General features: G+C 43.2%; 1 protein-coding gene across 1 annotated transcript; it reads right to left on the reverse strand.

Moving 5' to 3' along the window:
- Positions 1–22048: 22048 nt before the first annotated feature.
- ADRB1 (adrenoceptor beta 1) lies at positions 22049–25063 on the reverse strand. Its single transcript, XM_055248609.2, has one exon. The coding sequence runs from the start codon at positions 24799–24801 to the stop codon at positions 23368–23370; it is 1434 nt and encodes a 477-aa protein (XP_055104584.2). The 5' UTR covers positions 24802–25063; the 3' UTR covers positions 22049–23367.
- Positions 25064–26326: the final 1263 nt, after the last annotated feature.

Genomic DNA, 26326 nt, shown 5'->3' on the forward strand with positions numbered 1-26326 from the left:
TTCCTAGTGAAAAAATATTTTATCTCACATGTGTAAGACTTGGGAGTATAGACTAAAGGTAGGTAAATTACAAGTAAGTTTCTGCTGTACTGTCATTTCAGCTTAATTTGCCAATGAGGCCTTTATTCTGACATCAGATTTCTCTCTCTTGTTCCTGTCGTCAGCCTAAGCCAGGACTGTCTTAATTTGCTTGGTCACCGGGCATGTGGGAGCTTGCGTTCTGTCAAGACCTGACACCAAACAGTTATTGGGGGCTCCAAGGTTTCATTCCTCCCTAGTCTCTCACTCACAGCAATCTACCTGAGTCAACTTCCTCCGTTTTCCAAGCGCTTGTGGCTAGGACAGATTCTCTTAGCCTCTCAGCTACTGCTCCTCGTTTTTGAGATCTGTCTTTTGTGGCTGCCAGCTCATGTCTTTATTCTGTGCTGGTCATTTTTCCAGCCCTGCAATTTGAAATTACTCATCTGATTTCATGGGTGGCTGGCAAAGGGATCTGTCAAATCTGCATATATTTAGGGGAGACCGAAAATAAAACTACATGCTGGAATTTTTTGAAAGTATAGACTTTTCTATAGAGAAAAGAAAAATGTAGAAATACAGAGCAGGGGAGGTAGATATCTGTAGCTACTGGGTGACCCCCCAAAAATCAGTTTCTAGTTCTTCATGCTAACAATACACTTTAATCTATTTTTTAAGAAGTTATTTTGCCTTAGCTCACACCTGTAATCCCAGCACTTCGCAGGGCAGTGGTGGGCTGATTGCTTGAGTCCAGGAGTTTGAGACCCGCCTGGGCAACATGGCGAAACTCATCTCTGCAAAAAATACAAACATTAGCTGGGCATGGTGGCGCACACCTGTAGTCCCAGCTACTCGTTGGGGCTGAGGTGGGAGGATCGCTTGATCCTAGGAGGTTGAGGCTGCAGTAAGCTGAGATCCTCCCACTGCACTGGAGCCTAGGTGACAGAGTGAGACCCTGCCTCAAAAAAAAAAAAAAAAAAAAAAAAAAAGGGCCGGATAAGGTGGCTCATGCCTGTAATCCCAGCACTTTGGGAGGCCAAGGTGGGCAGATCACCTGAGGTCAGGAGTTCGAGACCAGCCTGGCTAACATGTTGAAACCCTGTTTCTACAAAAATTACAAAAAAATTAGCCGGGTGTGGTGACAGGCGCCTGTAATCCCAGCTACTCAGGGGGCTGAGGCAGGAGAATCGCTTGAACCCGGGAGGCGGAGGTTGCAGAGAGCCGAGATTGTGCCATTGCACTCCAGCCTGGGCAACAAGAGCGAAACTCTGTCTCAAAAAAAAAAAAGTTATTTTCCCTCATTCTTTCTCGGGTTTGTTAAAATATCCCAGTAGTGTGGTTTGGCAGAAACAGCATCAGAGCGTAGGCTTTGGAGCCTCCCTGGCCTGGATTCAAGCTCTGCCCATTTGGTCTTTCTAAGCCTCGGACTCCTCACACAGAGATGAAAATAATAACACTGGCATCTCTCTTTATAAATAGCATTTTTCAAGATCTCTAATCCTCACAAACTACCAACCTATCACTCAGAATCTGTCCATACCACCCAGCAAAAATAATCACCAACGAGTGATGTTCATCCTGAACGGCCCCGACGGGACAGAGAACATGCAAAATACCAGCCTCCAGGGCCTGAGCGCAGCTGCTCTGAACACAGACTGCTTTTGAAATGAACAATGCGAGCACGAGATTGATGTTTGGACCGGCTGACTGCGAAGGCCCTTCCCTCTCTGGGATTCCATGATTCTATGAATATAAATTGTTTTCTAGAAAGAAATTAATGTGTCAAGTTAAATCTGCACCCATTTATACAGAGCCACAAGACTCGACAGAAGTTCTAGTTAGTTTACTGACTTGTTTAAAAACACACACACACACACACACACAAAAAAAACAGGTCTTGCAGCAACTGAGGTTGGACTGCTCCATGGAAAAACTTATCTGTAGCACTACAAACTGCAGAAGAATTTAGAAGGCCTCTGTGCATCATCCTCAGCCGGTTGCACTTGTCTTCCCTTCTTCAAAATCTCATGTTGGCGGTAAAGTTGATGAAGTATTTTCTCTAGGAGACGTTGAGAATTCTTTCTGTGTCATCAGGGCTCCGAACAGATGCATTTCACGAGGAGAAAGGGAACTTTATTGTTATTTGGATTCCAAAAGTGAAATCCTAAGAACAGTATCATCACACAGAATGCATTTTTGAAATAACATTTAAGGAGCAAGTAGGCGCTGGGAAAATAACTTTTATTTACAATGAGATGTACTATCTGTGGCTAATAACTGCATATGTAATAGTAACTGCATTTCTTATTAAATATTTCAAAGATATTAAAAGGCCTTCAAATAAAAAAACAATCTAAATGCCAGAAAGAAAAAAATCCTGATTAGTGTCTTTATTGTGATGTCATAGCTTCTCACAGAAAATTATGGACTTTTGTTTGAATTTTAACTGAGAAAATAGTAGCTCACTTGATATTATAGGCGTGTGACCAAAACATGATTATACAACAAACTTCCATCAATTGAACCACATTCTGCAGCTTTTCACACCTGATTACATATAATATCATATTTGTCTCTATTCTTTGGAGTACAATTGGACTGTAAGTTCTTTGGAAATGTTTTGGTACTTTAGTATTCAGCACAGGCATATGATGGGTCTCAATAAACACTTAACAATTAGCATTTCAGAGATGTTTTAAATCCAACTTACCAGGGGCTACTATTTAAAGATCTTCTGCTCTAGTGAACTTAATAGTCTCCCATGTCCTAGGGCTCTGTAGATTTGAAAATTTGAATTTCCCTAAATCAAAGGAAATAGTGGAAAAATACCATGAAGGTAAGACCAAGGAAATGGGTAGGGTATAGCTCAGGAAGAAAAGCATATATTCTATCGTGCATGAGAAAAGAAAAGGAGTCATGGGCCTGGGTAAAAACAGAAGTTATTAAGGTTAAAAATGTGACCTTCGGTGGACGTATATACAGATGTATCCTTGGATCTTGCATCTTTATGCATCTTGAGCATTTACAATTACTCAGGGCATCGTGGCAGAGTGTTGAATCAGACAGAATGAGGCCATGGAACAAATTGCAACCTTCACTCCCCAACTGGAGGATGATTTAGAGAGTTCTCTCTTGACCAGAGCCCAGGCTGCCACTACCCTCCTGGCCAAGTGTGGCTTGAATCAGAGAGTCCAGCAATGGGGTGGAGAGGTGGTGCTTCTGCTTCAGTTTTCATAAAAGGGCATTTTGTGTCATAGGTAGGAGAAAGAATGGAGTGGTTAAGAGGGTGGGCTCTGGCCGGGCGCGGTGGCTCACGCTTGTAATCCCAGCACTTTGGGAGGCCGAGGCGGGCGGATCACGAGGTCAGGAGATCAAGACCACGGTGAAACCCCGTCTCTACTAAAAATACAAAAAAATTAGCTGGGCGTGGTGGCGGGCGCCTGTAGTCCCAGCTACTCGGAGAGGCTGAGGCAGGAGAATGGCGTGAACCCGGGAGGCGGAGCTTGCAGTGAGCCGAGATTGCGCCACTGCACTCCAGCCTGGGCGACAGAGCAAGACTCCGTCTCAAAAAAAAAAAAAAAAAAAAAAGAGGGTGGGCTCTATGGAAAGTGCCTGGGTTCCTGAAGTCCTATACAGCCATTTCCCAGCTCTGTCTTCTTGGGCAAGTTATTTGACCTTCTCTAAGCCTCAGTTTCCTCATCAGTAAAATGTGACAACACAGTACTTGCCTCACAGTGTTCTCTTAGGTCAAGTGATGTAATGCATAAAAGCAGTTCGTGTGGTGCTAAGTAAAAGAGGAAAAATTAGCTACGGTTTCAAAGCACTCTCCTGAGTTATGCACCATTCTTGAGACATTATCTTATTTTTCCAATTCCTACTCTAGGACAGGTCCTCCCCCTGCACCAACAGAGCATTGCTCTCATTTATTAATGTGAGCAGGATGTCCATAGGACATAATTTCCTGAAGGTCAGTAGAACTGCTTCTGTTAAGAGCAATCACCCTCCAACTCTGCCTGATTTGCCACTGACTATGGCCCTTCCAAAGTGGAAGTTTAGTAATGAATTCAGATGTGATTAACATCTCCTGCTATTGCTTGCTCTTCCCCTTGTTTATGGCTTTCTGTTGCCTAATGGCTGCATGTCTGGGACTCCTATTTTTAACAAACATTTAAAACCTGACAGATGACAGCTCTTAGGTTATAATTGTTTGTTAAAAATAGGATTCTCAACAGGTAGCTAGCTGTTAAATACAGAAAAGAGACTGAGTTATTAGGGAAGGTCACTGACAATAGTGATTGTTTTGACATGGGCTGGAAAATGATATAACAGAGAGGAACAGAAAATACCGGGTCACCACCAGCACTCTCAATCAAGAGAACTAAGGGCCGTCCATTATGCAACAGGCAGACATGACAGAGGCAGTGCCAAGAATTTGCTTCAATCTGCCTGCACCCTGTTCTGAGACTGAGTGACCTTCTTGGAAGTGGGTGAATTTGCCCTGCTATTTCTGGCAGCAGTTCCGGTTCTCAGGCTCTTTATTCTACCAGTTGCACTTCTAAAGTAAGAAATATGTTGTCTGCTTGATACCGAGGCCCCAGTGCCAAACACATTCTTTCGATGATGTAGGGGAAAGTCCTGCATAAATTGGGCATATGAGGACAACAGGCTGAAACTCTGAAGAAGGAGAGCATGACCTTTTCCTGGCTATTCCTGGGCAACTCACCTGAGCTAATGCATCATCTTTTCCTAGGAGGAGAAAGAATGTGAACATATACACATCACTCACATGCACATGCCACATATATAGATACACATGCATACATATTTAATAATACTGGAATCATATTTTTCTTATGTTATTAAGCTATTAAGGTTTCAAATGTGATCTTCAGTGGATGTATGCAGATGTATCCTTGGATCTTGCATCTTCCTGCATCTTGAGCATTTACAATTACTCAGGGCATCATCGCAGAGTGTTGAGTTAGAGACAATGAGGCCATTATTATATTCATATGATGTCTAAGTTGGCTATCCAAAAGAGATATTTATCCTTCAACATGTAAAAAAGACTTGACATTTTGAAAACCAGCCCAAGGAAAACTGTAGAAATGACTGTTCTCTTCCCCATCATTTGTCTTCTCCTCATCATTATTTTCCTACTTATTTTGGGGGTGTTTTTGGTATATTAGATCGTTTTCGCATTTAACTTCTAACCTGAAGCTAAAAGTAAAAAGTCCCTCCAACAAGTCCCTTGTTCTCTAACCCTTCCCTGAGGCACAAATCTATTTTCCTAGCTGCTTGGTGGCCATCACTCCCTGCATCGCCACAGATGCAAGAGTCTTAAACCACACATCTGTTTACTGTGAACTTCCCCAAACTGCTCCTCCACCTGTCTCCCATTTTGAAATTGATGCCCTTCTCTTGCCATCTTCTTTAGTTCTTTTTCCACCCATCCATCTCCCCTGTGACCGGGGACTGCTTGTGAAAAAACTCAAATCTGACCCAGTTATTCTTGTACTTAAAATCTTCAGTGACTCTCTTCCCTACAGAATGAAGTCCAAAATTCTTATTAAGATATATAAACTCCTTCCCAATCCAGATTTTGCCTGTTATCAGGAATCCTTTCCCACTGGGCCAGCCTGGCAGCCTCTGCTCCGGTCATGCAAATGTTCCTGCTGTCTTTGGAACACAGAGCACGTCCTTTGCTCTTTTTTGCCTGCATGCCTTTGAGAGTTTCTTCCTTCTGCTTGGAATGTCCTTTTCATCTGGGCAAAAACAATTCACCACTCAAGATTCAGCCCATTAGTACCTTGTGGGTGATGCTGTCCCTGACTGTCCCAGCCAGTGTTAGAATCTGTTCCCTCCTTGGGGGTCTCACAGTAAACCCTGCCAAGTTAGAGACTTATGTTGGTCACGCCCTCCTCCAGGTCTCCAGCGCCCTGGGTTTCCATGACCCCATGACCTAACATAGTACCTGGTTTCTAGTTGGAGCTGAATAAATGTTTCTTGATATAAATATATAAATAAATTAATTAATTAACTTGGATTTCTTTTAAAACCCCTGAGAAACTGATAGGATTTGCCTTTAAGGAAAGCCTGAACTTTCAAGAATACATCAATGGTTAAAAGTAGGGTAGTTATAATTAATCAGAGCTAAGAATATACCTTAGTGGTTACCTGGTTCAACCAGCAGCCTTTGCACATTCAACACTGGGGTTACCAGATATAAAATTGCTCCCACAAACTTACTGGGGGCAGAAAGAATTAGAACCCATGCAGGTTCCAATCCCCAGTTCAGGGGCCTTTTCTGAAAGCTTCCATTCAAAGTGTTCAAAATTAGAATTACCCACAATTCTCTGATAGCATGGATTTGACCTGCCATACGGATGCAGATGTTTCTGTAGTCAGAAAACTAGTCGTTTATACAAATAAATACTGCAAAAACAAAAATAAAAACAAACAAGAAAAAAACTCTGTTATATTTGACCCCTAGGCAGCAAAGCAGGTTGAATGGGAATGGCTACAAATTTCAACTGCATGAGGGGTGTTGAAAGTCATAGGAAAAGAGAAGTGGAGAGTAGCTAAGAATGAATATTTTTAGATTTGATCATGTTTATCTAACCTTTGGTCTGAAAAATCTGTCTGTGGGTCCCTTGCACCCACCTTGTCCCATGAGATTCCGCATTCTCCCTCTGAACAGGTCAGGCCCAGGATCCCACATGAAAGGCTGATTCCTTCATGTCCAGGGAGCCGTAACCCAGGTCCTCCCAGAAGATAAGGGACAACCGGAAACAAATGGAAACGAAACAAAAAGCTTCATATTTTTGCAACCTTAGAAAAAAACTTTAAATAAAAATTGAGAGAACAATTTATTTACTTAATTTAAAAAGTTAGCCGAGTGTGTATTATGTGCTAAGCGCGATCGTCCTCATCTTCTAGATGAGGAAGTGAGGCTGGAAGAGGGAAATAACTGGCCGAGGGTCACAAATCAAGCGACAGGGAACCTAGGGCCTCGGTCTGTCAGCATCATAACCCTGCGCTCTGCTGCTGCCTCATTCAGGGTGGTGAAAAAACTTGGGACTTTTTTATTGTAGCTGAATTAATTTGCCTTTGACCAAAGAAGTGGAGCCCAGTCTGACTGTGGATGGCAGGAAGTGTTTCGGTCTGTACAGCACAAACCTTGCTTCTAGTTCTGACAGAGATTCACTATCAAGGAGCAAGTTTTGAGTGGAAATGGTGGTGATGGGAAAAAAATGAAGGATTTATTGAGTGCCCAGGCTATGCCCTTGACACGTGACCATAGCATCTCTGGGAACTCCAACCTGTATCAGACATGACAGACTCAGGACTGAAACTGAGACCACCTGTGTTATCACAATTTAGTTGTTTGTTCCAGGAACCCTTCCCTCAACAGGAGTAAGACTGTAAATCAATAAATAACTGTACAGTTTGCTTCAGAAAATTCCTGTAGGAATTTATCTGAGACAACAGGCAAGCAGCTTGCTATTCAAACAACAGTTTACGTGTCAAGACTTGCTTCAAGACCTTTGCACTGCTAAGCCGGCCAATCTTACACTATTATGTTGCAAAGCCTGCCCAATCTCAACCGGTTGCATCTTGAAAGGCCTGCCGTGAATCATATGTGCCCCAGGTGTTAAAACCCTGTAAATATCCATTTTGACTTCCTTCTTAGGAGGCACTGCTAAGACTTTGTCATGGTGGTATTCTCTCTTCTCGAAGTAACTTCTAATTGATTTGGCTTTGGTGAATCATGAGGTCTGATGATATTTTCAAAAGATCAGCCCTAGATATTTTCAGTTTACTGATGTGGAAACTGAGGTTCAGAGAGCCCAAGTAACTGCACTTAAATCGCATAGCCCCTAAATCTGGCAGAGAAAGACTCAAATCTAGATGTCTGTTCCTGAAGACTGGGTTACCACAGAAGTCTTAACTTCTTTATCTGTAAAAAGAAGAAATCGCATTGGCTTATGAAGACTAAGATTCCTCTTTGCGTGTGTTAAACGCTGATAAAAATATATTTCACCGTTGTTCAAGTGACAGCAATTTTCTTCCTTTCTCTTTTACTAAAATAGCTTCCCCAGTTTTGGTTTTACATGATTTTGTTTAGCTAAACAAATTGCAAGCCTAATAGAAAAGAACCCTATAGGATTTTTCTTTTTATTGTAAAAGACACATAACATAAAATTCAGCATTTTAGTCATTTTAAAGCTCACAATTCAGTGGCATTTCGTACAATCAAAGGGTTGTACAACCATTGCCACTATCTAGTTCCGCATAGTTTTCTTCGCCCCAAAAGGAAGCCACAGACCCATTAAGCAATTACTCTTCCCTCCCGCTCCTCCGAGCCCCTGGCAACCACTAGTCTACATTCTGTCTCTATGAATTTGCCTTTTTTGGATATTTCATAAAAATGGACTCATGCAAGATGTGCCTTTTGTGTCTGGTTCTTTGACTCAGCATACTGTTCTCAAGGTTGTTTCAGATTCTGTGTTCTGTAATCTTCATGGTATTTTTTTGACACCAAATAGCTCCAAAGTACATTAATTATTATGACTGAGTGTTTTTCTCCTACTGGGAGGGGAAAAGAAATGGTCCTCAATGGTAACAATGTGAGAGGAAAACCTCCACATCCCTTGGCCACTTGATCTAAGGAGGAGCTCTCCATTCGCCCCAGACTCTGGGCTGAGGCCCAGCCAAAGCCCAGTTGCAGAGCCTGATAAGAAATATTGCATGATGGGCCAGAAACCAATCACCTAGGCTTATTTTTCCAGCCTACCTGGTGTTTCCCTGGCTTGGCCTTGTGTGCACATGAAGACAATGAGGCAAGCTGTTTGATGGAGCCAAGTTAACAGGTGAGACTTCAGGTGGGATCTGGCTTGTACTTGGGACCATTTATGTTCCATTTTGCTAGACTGAATGGAAAGAAGCTCAAGGAAAGTTTTCCTGTCTATGTGTGGAGGAAGCCATTGCTCACTTAGAAATCAGTGTGGCTGGGGGTTCATGCACTCCTTCTGCAGATCTGCCATGGCACTGCCTCATGGCAAGTTGGTGAGCCTCTTTCAGACACTTAGGCTGAAAAGGATGCTCTTCATGAACAATTCAGATGAGAGTGCAGAGGGAAGTGTACACTGCAACACACCCAGAACCCTCTCCCCTCAGTCTCCTACAGATGTCAAAGAAAATAAATTGTGGCCTAATACTGACAAATCTAAATCATGATTTCATGCCAGAGACTAATATAAATCACTTTTCCTGTGACAGCTCAACACTTAGAAAATTTACTTCATCATTTCCTTTCTCAGTTAATGTCAAACTGAAAATTGGTGCTTGATATATTTACTAGTAGGACATTTTAGGCCTTTTCCTTACAGGATTTCTTTTTCTTTTTTCGCCCATCTGAGTTATGGATGATATGGAATGTAAAAATACAAAGAGAAAAGCTAAAATGTCATTACTTTTCCTCTTTCCAACCTTTAAGATAAAAACAAAAGGTCACAATGAGTTCAAAAATATTTATCTTATAAATATTGCATAGAAAATCATAAGTTGAGATAAATGTCAGAGAAGACACCAAGACATATGACCACAGGCAATTTATGAAGCAGCTTAAAATAAAGAAGCTCTCTGCGGTACTAAGATTGCTGTGAAATTTTACCTTAGCTTTCTTTTCAAATACGGCAAGAATCTAAGGCAGGAGTTCTTAATGGACCCCTTGAAAATAATTGTGATGATTTTCATATGTAGATTATGTGCATCTTTCTGGGATGAAGATCATAGCCTTTTTTCTTTTTCTTTCCTTTTCTTTTTTCTTTTGTAATCTTAAAGGGGTTGATGTCTCAAGAATAAGAAGAATCTTTGCTCCGAGAGGTGGGTGGGCTACAGTGATTTTTTAAAGTTCACTTCCAATTCTGAGATTCTTTGAAATCAGCACTGTATTCACTAAAGATATTTTCTTAGCTGACAGGTTGGTCTCTGCTAAACAGAAGGTTGGCTATATAACATACTGACTACTGTGGATTGTTTCCAAAAAAGTTGTCCCCGTATCACAATCATGCCTTTGGCTATTAATATCTGCTAACAGGATGTAACCTTAGCTGGTTCAAAATCTCCCTGGTATTGCCACTGTTAAATAAGTGTTTATTCCTCAAATTAATTAATTGCTGAATAATATTACTACTAAATCAATTGATGTAATATAACTGGTAGGTTTAAAAATATTTTATTGCCTTTCCTAAACAGTAGATGGTTTTCTATAAAGGAACATCCCATAATACAGGTCCACAACTTCTTATTCCAAATTCCCAAATCCAGAAAGCTCTGACGATAAGAGTCTTTTTCCATAACTCATTTGGCAGCAAACGTGACCTTACTTGAACTCATTTGGCAGCAAGATCTGACTTGAAGTGGTGTGAGGCTATTTATAGTCATTATTTACCCACTTACTGTGAATAATCATACATTTCACAGTAGAGACACCAATGTTGGATTATAAGATGCTGATCTGGACCCTGCTTAGGTGTTATGTAATATCTGATATCTGCTTAGGTGTTATGTAATATCTAGTATATGAACCATATTACCTTCCTAAAACCTCCAGATTCTGAATCCCAAAACACATCTTGCCTCACGGGGCCTTAGAGAAGAGCTTGTGGGACTATCCCATATATTTTACCTAAAAAGATATATACATATATATACATATATACACATATATATGCGTGTGTATATATAATATTAACTTTGACATATCCAATATATGGGTTTTGTGGTCACCCTTAAAAAGGAATAAAATCCTTTTCTCACCTTTCCCAAGTGGACTGACATCCTGCAAGTTCCTTCTGATTTCTGAGAAATGAACTCTAAAAAGCACTTGTTTACTGTGTCTCTACTAATTCTTCAAAAGTGCAAGTGGAGGAAACATTAGCTACAGTAGCTTCCTGATTTTGAGGACAGTGTCTGCCTTGCCCTATACTTTATTGGGCCCAGCACATAGTAGGTAAAACAAATGAATAAATGATTATAAATTGTATATGTATTATTGTATTATAATTGCATTTGTAATGCAGTAAGGTGACAATATATTATTATATTGGTTGGAAACAAAAAGCCTAAGAATGCAATCATCTTTTTTGCCACAAATTTCAAACTTTGTCCTGCAACTGCAATCTAACATGTGTTAGATTGAATCCAGTTCCTCAGTGCCATCACAAAACCATCATTTTTATCCCCCCATAAACATGATTCACCTCTTAGACATCTGTCCAGAGTCTAAGACATCTGTCCAGAGTCCAGACCTAAGAGTGTGGCATTTTCGGAGGCACAGTTAGCTAAGATGTTTCTACAATATGGATCAGGAAAATGTAATTAGAGTTCAAATTCATCTGACATACAGATCAGAGAAAGAAAGATTTGAATGCTGGTTAGACATATATTTAATGTGTTTAAGGAAAAGAGCTATATCGTTAAATAAAATGGAAACAATGCTATTTCCATTAGCAAGATTAACAGAACCAAGTATCTGGGTTCCTATAGTGTAGAAAAGGGACCAGTAGCTTTTCTATGGGACATGTGCTTTGATCTCAAGAGTTGTAGGGAAAGCAGCAAAACCTCCTCCTGACTACCAGCCCTCCTAAGTCAAATAATGGATGAGAGCAAAGACATGTTGTCCTCGTAAAGAGACAGTCAGGTTGACACGACTTGACCGAACTGCTTAGGTGTCTCGACTTCTATAAAGGAAGAATCTGTCTCCTGGGGAATGGGGCGGAGAGGGGAGGGGCACTTGGCTATTGGTGACAGAAAAAGGAGAGACACAGAGTCCACTGCTGGCAGTGCCCATCCAATCCCTATCTAGGGAAGAGTCGGTCTCAAAGCCAGCAGACTTCCAGTGTTCCGGACCACAGTAAAAATGGATGCACTAGTGAGTCCTTGCAACCAGGCTTCTCAGTTCTGACCCCAGGGTTACTGTGAGCCTTTTGGCTGTACTGTCTTCCCTGGGTATAGAGAGAGAATATCTGGTCATGCCCACAGCGTGTGTAATAGGCCTTGTGACCGCTACCTTGTGAATTATTAAAGTGGCTTTCTGATTTCATATATCAATCTGAGGAGCTGACACAGACAAATGCATTCTTACCAAATAGTTTTCTTGAGTGTTCGAAGCAGGGGGCCTGCAAATGTCCCAAGGTCATGGCCCATGGACGTTTCCTCATGTCAGCCTCTGCCTGGCTCCCACCTTCCCAGTGTGAAGCCTCAACACTGAGTTTCTTGCAAACAATAATCCCGGTAAGGGAATAAAAATATAATGTTATTTAAAATAAATTCTGCATTACTGAGAACACACCTACAATTTAAAAATCTCAAGTAAAGTCTTAATGTTTTGTCAAAAGGCAAAAATCCATATAACTTGGACCAGCTAAAGATCCCATATAAACTCTAGATTTTGTGCTAAGATGGGAAGATAATGATTATGAATGTGTTTTGAAACTTTGAGAGGGCTGTGATGTTTGTTTGCCCTAAATATATTTTTATGGATATATTATTTCTTACAGTATTAACAGGCAGAAGTAACATTTAAAATAGAAATCTGTACATTAATGAAATGAAATCTGCTCTCTTAGCTATGATGACTGTTTGGGTCCACGGAACGCACTGGGGCTTGGGATGGGGCTTTTTTTCCCCTGTAGAGTCCAGTGAGAACAACGTCTCTGAGTCTCTCAGTTAGAAAGGAAAGAATCCCATTTAAGATATAATACAATAAGTGACAAATAAATCAAGTATATTTTTCCCATTGACAATTGACCTAGAACTTAGAACACGTAGTTCTCATCTAGCAATTTTGGTGAAATGCCTATTTTTAAATAATGATGTACATTTTCATACAGCATATACCATCTTCATAATCATAGAATTTATCTTGGTTAGGTACAGAATTCCAACAATCGACATGCCATTTCTAGAAATAAGTGCATTTCTTAGAAATATTTGGAAAATCTCATTGTTTCCTGTGATACCAGAAGAGGTTGTCCCATACATTATACATTGCAATTTGAGGCTTAGCACTTTTCCTAGAGAAACTATTCTTTGTGTCTAATAGTGAAAATCTGGATGTACAAAAGAAATAGAGGGTTATATCTCATCTTCTTACAGTGCTCAGCTGCAGTTAGGCCTGTTACCACTAAGTGCCTGGACTGTCGCGGGAGCTAAAGAGCTTGTTTCTCTGACTCTAGTAGAATGTAGTCAATGAATATTCAGAGTGCATACCATGTATGCGGTAATGCATCAGGCACTGCAGAGTTAAAGATAAAAAGACAAGTTCTAAAGGAACCTCTAGTCTGGTAGGGAATGGACAAGTAGTTTGGAGACATGAAAAAGAGAGTAACTTAGGAGTCAGGCACCTAGACTTGATCTCTGCTCACCTGTTGCCTTGAACGAATGGCCTGAGCTCATATGCATTACCTCCATAGGGGCATGACCTTGGGCAATTAACAGGCCCTCATACTTATGCACTCAGAAACCTGCTTGGTAGGAGTGTGTTTCTCTGAGTCAGCTCCTGAAGTTGATACATAAAAATCAAAAAGGTCAGCCGGGCGCAGTGGCTCACGTCTGTAATCCCAGCACTTTGGGAGGCTGAGGCAGGCTGAAGGCTTGAGTCCAGGAGTTTGAGACCAACCTGAGCAACATGGCAAAACCCTGTCTCTACAAAAAATACAAAAACTAGCCAGATGTGGTGGTACATGCCTGTAGACCCAGCTACTTGGAAGGCTAAGGTGGGAGGATCACTTGAGCCTGGGAGGCAGAGGTTGCAGTGAGCCAAGATCACACCACTGCACTCCAGCCTGGGTGACAGAGTAAGACACTGTCTCAAAAAAAAAAAAAAAAGAAAAAAAAAGAAAAAGCAATTTAATAGTGAGCTCACATATATGAAATTACATAAATATTAGTTTTCTTATTTGTACAATGAGATTTTAAAATTTATTAACTCAGAATTACTTTTTACTTTGAAGATTAACTGAGATGTTAATATCTACCCATCATGCCTTCTGATGCCAGGTGAATCTTTCTAAAACGCTGTTTTAATCCTGACACTCTTGCTTATAAATCTCCATGCTTTTAGGAAGATTAGAGTTCAACACTTTTGCATAAACTTTTTGATCTGTTCCCAAACCACTTTCCAGGTTTATCTCCAATTACTCTATCAAATGAAGTACCTGCAACTGCCTATTCATTGTCTGATCATTCTTCTTGACTCCTCATAACTCTAGGTTTTTGTTCATGCAGTTTTCTTCTCCTTATAACTTCCCCTGGAATGGCCATTCATGCCATTTTCTCTCCTCATCTAAGGTCTATGTGGTTATCCAGCCTCTAGGTTATGCCACCCTACCATCCACTCTCTCCTGCTACTGAGGCCTTGAAATGCGCCTAGTTCCAATTAAGATGGGGTAGAAATGGAAGATACACATCAGATTTCAAAGATTTAGTATTTTTAAAAGTGAAGTATTTCATAAAAATATTTTAGATCAATTACATATTGAAAGACTAATTTTATCTATTTATTTTTATTTTAATTTTTAATTGTACTGGAAAATATAAAATTAAATATATAGCTTGCATTGTGTTTCTATGAGATAGCACTGGTCTAGAGCCCTACTTTGGGCCCAAGCAGCTGGCATTCAACCACACCTGCCTCATATTTTGTCATTTTTCAACACACGGATGTCTAATCTCCCCAGCCAGAGTGTGACTGCCTTGGGGACAGGCTCCTTCTCAGGCTGGGCACATCCCATACAGCACCCTCACTCAGTACATGATACCCTTAATTAAGAACAGATGAACATAGGAATCACAAAAGACAAATCACAGAAATCCTCTATACAGTTACGCTCCCCAAGTGTTTTCCCAGCACATACAATGTGAAAAACTTTATTTGTCTCTGCCAGGCACAATGGCTCATGCCTGCAATCCCAGCACTTTAGGAGGCCAAGGCTGGAGGATCAAGTGAGCCCAGGAGTTTGAGACCAGCTCTGACAACATAGGGAGATCTGGTCTCCACAAAAAACAAACAAAAAATCTGGGTGTGGTGGCATGTGCCTGTAGTCCCAGCTACTCAGGAGGCTGAGGATCACTTAAGTCTTGGTGGATTGCTTGAGCTCAGGAGTTCAAGACCAGCCTGGGCAACATGGCAAAACCACGTGTCTACAAAAAATACAAAAGTTAGCCAGGCATGGTGGCGCATGCCTGTCCCAGCTACTCAGGGGAAGGTGAGATGGGAGGATCGCTTGAGCCTGGGAGATTAAGGCTACAGTGACCTGTGGTTATGCCATTGCACTCCAGCCTGGGTGATAGAGTGAGACCCCATCTCAAAGAAACAAATATAAAATTTGTTTGTCCCTTTAGGTATATTAACACTCAAAAGCTTTGAAGAGAGTTGTAAACATGTGCCCTTTCCGGAGGGGGTTTTACTTGGTTGCCTGGTCTGGGAAAAATTTTATGGTTTTTAAAAAAATTATAAATTTTATAATTTATAAAACATAAATTATCTATGATGGAATTTACATTTTTAAAATGTATATTGTGCGTTTTGTCCCATGCTTACAGGATGCTTTTTACAGTACTGTAAAGATTTACTAATCTTCATGTTATACTTCTTCACTTTGCACAATATTTTCTTCTGATCTTCAGAGCTTTGTGACTCTGGTGACTGAAAAAAGTTACTAGCATGATTCCAGGAATGATGACATGTTGATGACATCAGACCAGGTCTGAACTTAATATTTTGTATCATGTTGTGCTCTTTCTTGTCTCTAGCTAGAAGGAATCCCTGTTACTGGAAATGATTCACGAGTGAACAACAGAAAGAATGAATGGATTTGAAGTTGTTTATAAAGCAAGTGGAATTATTGAGTGCATAGAAAGTTGAGCAGAGGGTGTCACAGTTTTACATACATATCACCAAGAGGGTTTTTTGTTTGTTTGTTTGTTTGTTTTTGAGACAGGGTCTCACTCTGTCACCGAGGCTGGAGTACAGTGGCACCATCAGGGCTCACTGCAGCCTTGACCTCCTGGGCTCAAGTGATCCTCTCACCTCAGCCTCCTGAGTAGCTGGGATTACAGGCACATGCCACCATGCCCGGCTAACTTGTATTTTTGGTAGAGATGAGGTTTCGCTATGTTGCCCAGGCTGGTCTCAAACTCCTGGGCTCAAGCGATCCACCCGCTTCAGCCTCTCAAAGTGCTGGGATTACAGGTGTGAGCCACTGTGCCTGGCCATCAAAAGGATTTTTATAAAGAATAGTGGCTCAGTCCTCAGTTTTTCAGATTTCCCTGAGATCAGTCATGAGTTAAAACAGGATGAGGGATCTGGGTTTGCTATAAAAGAAACATTTGCTGATAGGATGGGCTATTCAGTAGACCAGGTCTTTAAATCTCAAAATGATCTCACCAGATCATCTCTCTAGATTAGCATTGATCTAGGTATAACCTTGCACGGGGCTGGGGTAGTGTTTACTAGACACATCAAGATCTTTCCCCTGCTGAAGAGTCTGGAATTCTTCTGAGTGACTCAGTTTTACTTAAGTATGCCTATTTTAAAAAAAGAAAAAAAAACACACTATCTCTGAATTGATCACAAAATCAGTTAAGCACAATGAGTTCTTTAAAAAGAGCATCTTACTAAAATGTTACTTATAATGGTTTTAAAAAAAAATCCCTTGAGTGAAGAAAATGTTATTGGAATGTCTATTAATGTTTACTCTTTAAGAGCATTTTTTACAAGGACTTCGAGATTGCAGGTGCGTTCCTGTAGTTAACATAACAGAGATTGTAAGCCAGTAAAGTTCCTGTAGATTTGTCCCTGTTTATTAGGTTGGGAACAGAGCAACTCAATACCCTGCAATCCACAAAGGAGAGGTGTGCAAAAATATAAACTCCTGTTGCTCTCAGTGCTTTTCATCTCCTAATTGCTATTCCAAGAAAAAGGAGAATAATCTAGATAGTTGCTTTTAGTATTTATAACTCAATGCAAAATTGTAGAGTTGAGTAATTTTCCAAATTGGCTTCCTTTTGTCAAAGTGTCTGTGGGTTAAGAATCATTAAACAATCACTTTTGCTCAGCACAGAGCAAACAGGTTTTTTAATCTGATGTTTGGGAAGATTATTTTATTCAGTTGTGGTTTCTGTGGAATTTTAAGCGCAACAAAAAATGAAGGACCATTTGTTTGAATGCATGTGCTATTATATATATATTTTTGCTATTCTTAGTTGTTCTTTTCACTTAAAAAAAGAAGAAGAAGAAGAAGAAGACGGAGGGATTTATGTGGGTGGAGTTGCTAGGAAAGGGAACAGGAGGCCAGGAGAAAGTATTCAAAAAGATAGACTTTGCAAAGCAAAGAACTTCTGTCACAGCATCTCAAAGAGATTTACAAACAAAGGCTACTGACCAGGCTTTGTAGGAAGTGAACCTGAATGGCAAGGAAACTGATTGACTTCCCCAAAGTCATTGGGCACAGTGGGAACTACAGTTAGACAGCAATTGTGGCCATAGTGGGCCATCTTCTTGAAAGAGTTTTCTATACCCCTAAAATTTTACCCACAATTCCCACAAATCAGCTAGCCTAATAATAATTAGCAAAAGTAATTTGCAAATAGTTGAAGGTGGAACAACTAATGTTACCTTTTGAAACCAAGATAATGAGACTGACAAGGTCACATGGTTATGAAGTGACAATATCAGAAAAAAGAAAGCCTAAGATAGTCCCACACCCCAAATATTAAACTCATCCTGAACACCTTTGATAGGAAAATACAAACAAGTATTTAAATTTTTATCTGCTTGGAGTTGCCACCTAATTGTGAGCAATGCTGAAATTCTCAGGAAGAAACCCAAACCTGACATTTAAAATGCATCATAGGTAAGTTTTGTGTCATAAGTGGGAAGAAAACAGCATGGTCTTGCTACACCTAATTAACAGCTATGAGCAAGGGAATATGGAGAGGAAAAATGGAACTGTAAATGTTGAGAGATGTTGAAAATCAGAGCTTTAGGAAATGATTTGTGAGAAATTAATGCTCCTAGGAAAAGAAATGTATCAAGAACTAGATGTTCTAGATGTTTCTAGCTTATTCAAGAATTGAAGGCCGGGCATGGTGGCTCAAGCTCATATTTTCAGCACTTTGGGAGGCCAAGGCAGGAGGACTGCTTGAGCCCTGGAGTTCAAGAGCAGCCTGGGCAACATAGGGAGACTCTGTCTCTACAAAAAATACAAAAAAAAAAAAAAAAGTGCCAGGCTTGGTGGCAGGTGGCTGTAGTCCCAACTACTTACTCAGGAGGCTGAGGTGGGAGGACCACTTGAACCTGGGAGGTCGAGACTGCAGTAAGCCATGATTGTGCCACTGCACTACCAGCCTGGGCAACAGAGTGAGACCCTGTCTCAGAAAGAATTGAAGAAGTGCTCCAACGCTGGGCGCAGTGGCTCACGCCTGTAATCCCAGCACTTTGGGAGGCCGAGGTGGGAGGATCATGAGGTCAGAAGATGGAGACCATCCTGGCTAACATGGTGAAACCCCATCTCTACTAAAAATACAAAAAATTAGCCGGGCGTGGTGGCGGGCGCCTGTAGTCCCAGCTACTTGGGGGGCTGAGGCAGGAGAATGGCGTGAACCCCGGAGGCAGAGCTTGCAGTGAGCCGAGATTGCGCCACTGCACTCCAGTCTGGGCGACAGAGAGAGACTCCGTCTCAAAAAAAAGAAAGAAAAAAGAATCAAAGAAGTGCTCCAAAAAGGGCTAGTGAGTATGATGTTTCTAAGACAACAATGATCTTCAGGTATAGAAGCTGGGGACGTGATCATTGCCAAACATCAAGAGAAGGCAAAGGTTTAAAGGCAGTTGCTTACAAAGCCTTCTTGGGTGCTGCTAACGTTACTGCAAAGATCATGCTCTGATAGTGCCAGCAGTGTGGGAGCTTCTTGAAGCTACCATTTTTGCAGTCTGTCATTAGAGCAATCGGATTTGAAGCCGCTTACCTGTTCTATGACCAAATGATCGAATCTGATTGATTCAGGCACTACCGCCCTCCACCTACAAAAGGGTAAAAAGACTGTTGATGAGGTAAATTAGCCTACAAAGTATCTATTTCTAGTATTCCTACCTCTTTGATTACATTATAACAGCTATCTAGTAGAGGCTCCTTAAATGACAGACGACTAAACATGGCATTTTCAGGAGAGTGTTATCCTGCTGGAAGAGTAGTTCAATAGAGTTTGCTTAAAAATCATTGCAATGTAGCAATGTTATTTGGGATGCATTGAATAAAAAATTATGAGATTCAGGAGCAATATTCTAGATGGAAATTTAAATGGTGCAGCGGGTGTATGTGAAGAGGAAGAAAGAGAAATTAATTTAATTCCACTTGCTGATGTGACTGTAGCACAACTATTTTTAGGTATAATCCAAACAGTGCATATCTTCTCCATTTTGATTAGTAGAAAATTGGCAGGGAGTCAAAAGAATTAGTATTTCTCAGCACATTATGCCAGAAATGTACAAATAAAACGACATTATCTGTGCCAATGTGCTTAATTTACTTCTAAGGTTTTAATTTTTTTCCTTCAAATAAACAAATGAGTCCAGCTTGGTTAAAAACATTTAAAAAAAAGTCTTTCACAACTGGCAGCAAAAGTTATAGAATAATTTTTCTTTAGATCCTTGCTGAGAACCTCTTATAAAAAACTTAAATGTTAATATTACCCTGATACTTTGGGTGCAGAATTTCTGTCTGGCAATTTTATATACTGCCAGAGGAACGGGCACATTCAACGAAATGTGAAATTAACATAAGCTAGGAAAATGTGCTTAACAAGCAAAGATTTCACAATAGCCACTTAGGAGTTATTAATAATTCCAATTCCAAAGAAAGCATAGACTAAGAAACAAATAAATAAATTCTATTTGCAAAGTTTTATATAGGCAAGTTCACCAAAGGATGAAGCCATATGCTATACCAATTACACATTTCTACATCGGAGAGAGAATTTATAAATCCTGGAAAATCTCCGTTGAGTTCTTGTTAGTGTTTAACCTGAATGTAACGTCCAATGTAGCAAATCTATGAATCTTGATCACATTTTCCTGCTTTAAGGTTTATGCTTTTGGTACTTTGATACACACAAGCCCATGGGTAAGGCTACCTTTATACACACTCGATGTCTTCTTCCTATCTCTGCAGTGCACAATCTCACCAGATTAAGCAGGACTGGCTGCTTTCTCCTCCCACTGCCATTGCTACTGGGACTGACAGCCCAGCTCCCCATGTTTCCTATTATAAGTCAATGGCTGCCTTCTTCAAAAGTGACAAAAAGTAGTCTTCATGGGGATTTGGAATCACTGACATGGTCTGTTTCTGAATCCATGTAATTTTCAGTTGGACAGCTTGGGAGATCACACAAAAGTCTTTTCTATTTCCTGCCAATACATAGAAACTGGCCCCAAGATTATAGTGGTTTCCTCTAACTCACTAAAGTGACTAAACCTGCGTACTAAGTAGTTAAATTATACACATTTGTTCTTAAAGCTTAAAGGACTTTCCTGATTTTAAGACCTGGGTGATTTTAAGACCTGAGATTTGAAGGGCCTGCGTATACGTTTTGGGCTGGGAAGATTTCTTTTTATTTAAAAGTGAAGACTTATCTAGACAAAATAAGTAAATAAACAGGAAACCAAGAAAGTGAAGCATTTACCTGGTACTTCAGTGCCTAGTAATTTCAAACAAAGAAGGACAAAACCCCTAAGAAAATGCATCTTACATACTCATGGTCGGGGGTGGATAGAAATTAACCATATTTGGTTCCTAGGGAAATTATAGTGACATTTCATCCTGAGACTGATTTTACGTTCTTCAAAATATGTTTATTTAAGTATTTATCTTTGTATTCTTAAAGAAGCTCTCCTTTTTCTTTCTTTTTTTTTTTTTTTTTTTGCTGGAAAAGGGTTAAACTTCGTAGCAGCTTTTGTTGAGGCTGTTACTGTTCGTGCAACCTTCTGCTGGTCTCTAAAATATCTACGTCATTAACCTTTCTCAGAAGACGGTTGCCTTGTCTTTAGAATATGCCATTGCAAAAAAGAATGTTCAGTCTCAACTTTTCCCTGTTAAACAATACTTTGCTCATTTAAAGTGTAGCATAAGCCAGAAGTTAAGATTCTTTACTTTGGTTTCTTTACTGTATGGTCATGAAATAAAAAGCTTACTTAAAAATATAGTAAGTACTTTAAATGTATTTTGGAGAATGTAAAATTAATCTCAGGACAGAATTGCACTATCCCTTCCTTTAGGAAATAACTTCATGAAAAATACCCCATCCTTTGGGTGCTGTAATTTTGTTAGAAACTTAAATCCTTTCACACTTGCTTTTGCCTATGATCTGTCCACCCAGAACTTCTGGCAAAATGATCTATTTAACTACATAAGAGAAAAAACATTTACTTCAGAAGCCCTTTTATACATTTTTGCTTAACCGTGAAAGCATTTTTCATTCTAAACAGCCTCTGGAGAAATCTGCACACACTGATCATCTGCAGGCTGTGATTTTCTATTGGAAAACAAAAATAAGCTGTGGAAGCCACTTATTGCATTCCAAGTAGGCAACTGATCATTCAATGAGTTAGTCTTTCCTGCATTTCCATGAAAAGTTGCAGCTGAGTTAAATGACCGCATCCCTTTTTTTTTTTTAGGAGATACGCAATCACAAAGGTCACTTCTTAAGTCAAGTGCAGCAGATGGGATCTTGAAAGTGCCTACAAGTAGTCTAGAACACCTTGAATCCGGCTGTGAAAATTTAGGGCAAATCTGTAGCTCTCAGTAGGTAAACACCTTATTTAGGTCTGGAGGCATTTTGCTATGTTATTGAGTCATGGAAACCTATTAAAAGAGCTCTATGGGAAATCCAGTCTATATTTTGAACAAAACAAGCTGTCTTTTTCATTATCACTGACCCTTTACAGACACACAGTACATAATCTTGATTGTGCTTCATTGGTATTTATTGCACATGGACCAATTCCTCACACAGTAGTTAGTTGCACCAGAGTATAAATACTTGGTAAAACACACAAGAGGAAGTAGAATTTACACACAAGTGCTAACTTTCACCAGCAAATCCACGTGGGCACTTGGACATAAAAAAAAATAAAAAATCCTTAAGATAATTATATTTATAATATGGATACAGTTACAGTACCATGATAAAGGAGTATAAAAAGGTATTTTCCCAATAAATCACTAGCTCAATAACATACTAGACAACAGAAGTAGAGTTTGAATTTTATTTAAGATCTGCCCAGCCCCTCTCCCTTTAAAAAATATTTAATTTCTTTTTGTGCAAGTAACATCTTCTGTGGATTTTGTAATTCCTAACACTGTGCAAAAATGGCATTTTGAACCACTCCTTTTTTTTGTTTTTGTTTTTATCCACATGTGCAGTAATCTGAACTGTTTCTCTCTCTCTCTCCCTTTTAATGTCCTGTCTTCAATTGACAGAGTCACATGTCACAGAGAGAGGCTCTGCGCCTGGTCCTTCCAACTAATATTGATACATAAATAAGCTGTTTAATATAAACAAGTCTTTCTATCTGCTGTGCAAATGCACAGTGTGAGGTAGAAATCCCTCAGCCTGACCACCCAAGCGCGCGGGGGACAGCGGGTTTGCCCTACACAAGGAAAGCAAGGTGGTTCTTGTTCCAAGAAGAGCTTAACATTTCTTGAAACGTGATTTTTTAAATTTTGCCTCCATCCTTTCTATTTGCTTTCATAACAGCAAAAATCATTACTTAGAAATTAAAATGAAATTTCTCTGGAAAGCAAAAGGAAATATGTCTTGACAAACTGTCATTCTTCTCTCTCTGGCTGGTAGAGTGTTCCTGTTCCCAGGAAAGGGATGGGAGCCACGTTAATGGATTTTAATCCCCTCCTAATGCTTCTGCCTTCCCCTAACCCACCCATCTTCCACTCCGGTCCTCGCAGAGAGTATCAAAAACCACATGGTGGGGGAAAAAAAAATCTAAAGATGCATCACACGCACACACAAAACAAGGCCGGACTACAAACAGAAAAAAAAAAAAAAAAGAAAGAAAGAAAAGAAAAAAAAACAAGGAACATCAGCAAGCCACTCTCCCATCCCTCCCCAAACTTTCCTTTTTGTGCAACGGTCCGTGGCTTTTCTGTTTGCCTCGGATGATTCAGACGAGGATTGTGGGCTTCGAGTTCACCTGCTTTCGGTCTTGAGTAAACACAGATCTCGTTCCCCTGGGAAGCCGTGCCCGGCGTCCGCGCCCCGCGCCGGGCCCTACACCTTGGATTCCGAGGCGAAGCCGCGGCGGCACGGCTCGTCCAGGCTCGAGTCGCTGTCCGCCGCCGCCCCGCCGTTGCAGCCGGCCCAGGGCTCCAGCAGGCGCGCGGGCGGCGTGGCCCCGACGACATCGTCGTCGTCGTCGTCCGAGGCGGCCCCGGGCGACGGCGGGGGTCCCGGCCGGGCCAGACAGCCCGAGGCGCGCGGCCGGTCTCCGTGGGTCGCGTGGCGCCGGCGGGCAGCCCTGCGAGCGCAGCAGAGCAGTCGCTGGAACGCCTTGCGGAAGTCGGGGCTGCGGCAGTAGATGATGGGGTTGAAGGCCGAGTTGGCGTAGCCCAGCCAGTTGAAGAAGACGAAGAGGCGGTCGGGCACCAGCTCGCGGTGGAAGGCCTTCACCACGTTGGCCAGGAAGAATGGCAACCAGCAGAGCGTGAACACGCCCATGATGATGCCCAGGGTCTTGAGCGCCTTCTGCTCGCGCAGGGCCACGAGGCGCGAGGGCCGCCGCTTACCCGCACGCCCGTTGGCCAGCGGGGCGGTGGCGGCGGCGGCGGCGGGGCGCGGGGGTCCGGGCGGCGGCGCGGGCACGGGGACGGGCGAGGGCGAGGGCGAGGGCGTCCGCGCGGGGCCGCCGAGGAAACGGCGCTCGCAGCTGTCGATCTTCTTCACCTGCTTCTGGGCCTCGCGGAACACCCGCAGGTACACGAAGGCCATGATGCACAGGGGCACGTAGAAGGAGACCACGGACGAGGCGATGGCGTAGGCCCGGTTGGTGACGAAGTCGCAGCACTTGGGGTCGTTGTAGCAGCGGCGCGCCTCGTCGCTCTCCGCCCGCCACCAGTGCATGAGGATGGGCAGGAATGACACCAGGGCCGAGATGGCCCACACGGTGCACACGAGGCCCCGCGCCCGCGCGCGCGTCAGCAGGCTCTGGTAGCGGAAGGGCGAGGTGATGGCGAGGTAGCGGTCCAGGGCAATGACACACAGGGTCTCGATGCTGGCCGTCACGCACAGCACGTCCACCGAGGTCCACAGCTCACAGAAGAAGGAGCCGTACTCCCAGCGGCCCCACACCACGATGGTGGCCCCGAACGGCACCACCAGCAGCCCCATGACCAGGTCGGCGCTGGCCAGGGACATGATGAAGAGGTTGGTGAGCGTCTGCAGCCGCGGCGTCTTGGCGATGGCCACGATCACCAGCACGTTGCCCGCCACGATGAGCAGCACGATGAGCGCCATCAGCAGACCCATGCCCGCTGTCCACTGCTGCGACAGCGGCTCGGGGCCTTCGCTGGCGGGAGGCAGCAACGAGGCGGGCGGCGACGCGGGCACCAGTAGCCGCGCCGCGGTGGCCGCGCCGTCGGGGAGCGGTGCGGCCGACGACAGGTTACCGGGCTCGGAGGCGCCCAGGACGAGCGCCCCCGCGCCCATGCCGAGCTGCGGAGGCCGGGGGCGGGGGGTGTGGCAGGGCTGGGCCGTGGTTGGGGAACACCCCAGAAGCCCGGGCGGCGGGGTGCGCAGAGGGAGGTCGCGGCCGGGTCAGGGCAGCCGCGGCGCGGGGCCGGAGGCATGGGCGCCGGGCGCCTTTCCCGCCGGAGCCGAGCGCTGTCGCTGCCGCCGCCGCCGCCGCCGCCGCTGCTGCTGGAGCCGCTGCCGCTGCTGGAAGAGCCGCCGGGACTTCAGCATGTTTCTGAGCGCGCCGGGCCCGCAGCTCCGGCACCCAGCACCCACCCCACCCCGCTCCCACTCCCCAAGCCAACCCCCGGGGCCTCGCGTCAGGCTCCTGCAGCCAATCCCGGCAAAGGCACGCCCCTGTCTGGTCTGCCCCCCTCCCCACCTCCAACTCCCCGCACCCCCCTCCCTTTGGCAATTGAGCGGCTCCTGAGAGTCCCGAGCTAATCGCGTAGCTAGTGCCTCCCGTGCGCCCGCGGGTTCCTGCAGACGCGCCCCTTCCTGCGCCCGCTGGTTCCAGGTCCCTGTTCCCCCGCGCCCCCTTCCGCGCCTGGCTCACCCCCGGGGCCCCTTCCGCTCCCTCAGCCCCCACTCGCTCCCGCACCCTCTCCTGCGCCCCGTTTGCCTCCCGCACTCGGCTCCCTCCTGCGCCCCCGCTCCCCCCGCATCCCCTCGACCTGCAGTGCCGGTGTTCCCTGCGGAACAGAGCGCTAGCTCCCTTGAGCGCAGAGGGGACCCTGGTGTTCAGGAAGCTCCAGAGCGCCTGGGACAGCTTGTCCGCCAGGCTTGGAGGAGTTTGCCCTGCGAGCTTGGTTGTGATGTGGGGCAGCCTAGCAGGGTGTGTGTAAAACCCTTCCCCCGTCAAGACGGGACCCAGCCAGCCAGCATGCGTCGTGGCAGCTTGGGGGATTGGAGGTGGGTGTTAGTGGTTAGAAGAAACTTCCCAGCAGAGCGGGTTGCTGGAGCCAAGCGCGCATCTGTCAAGAATGCTCTCTGGGCGCTGTTCTTACAAGGATCCTCTGTTGAACCTCAAGAGCAGTAGATGTGGAAAGGAAGCGAAGGTTTGTGCATCTAACAGCTAACGCTGAGAGCCCGTTGGAATCGTACACACTCCTCAGTCCTAGCTAATGAATGTGTGAGCATGATGCAAAAATGTATGCTCATGATATAAAGGGAGAGGCTTAGGGAGACAGAAACGTTGAGATACAGAGTAAACGATACCACCGCGAGGGGGAAAAACGCGTTTAATTACATTTTAGACTTTTCAGTGATAACACCTGTATTTTGTGTTTTATTACTCATGTGATTTTATAATTTGAGCTGGATCAATACGAACAAAAAGGTACTGTCAGTTTATGCTGACGTAATGAACTGCGATTTCAGATTCCTTGGTCTGCGTGCTTGTTTTCTCCTTTGCCCAAGTTCCCAGATTCTCAAAACTCTGAGATTAGTTTTGGAGGGATGAGACAAGAAAACATATAAATACTCCAGAGGATTAAAATCC

Source organism: Symphalangus syndactylus, chromosome 2, assembly GCF_028878055.3.
Source record: "Symphalangus syndactylus isolate Jambi chromosome 2, NHGRI_mSymSyn1-v2.1_pri, whole genome shotgun sequence".
Taxonomy (NCBI): Eukaryota; Metazoa; Chordata; class Mammalia; order Primates; family Hylobatidae; genus Symphalangus; species Symphalangus syndactylus.

Bases quoted from the DNA above. Each gene is read 5' to 3' on its own strand.
- ADRB1 (XM_055248609.2), bottom strand. From the start codon at position 24,801: ATGGGCGCGGGGGCGCTCGTCCTGGGCGCCTCCGAGCCCGGTAACCTG.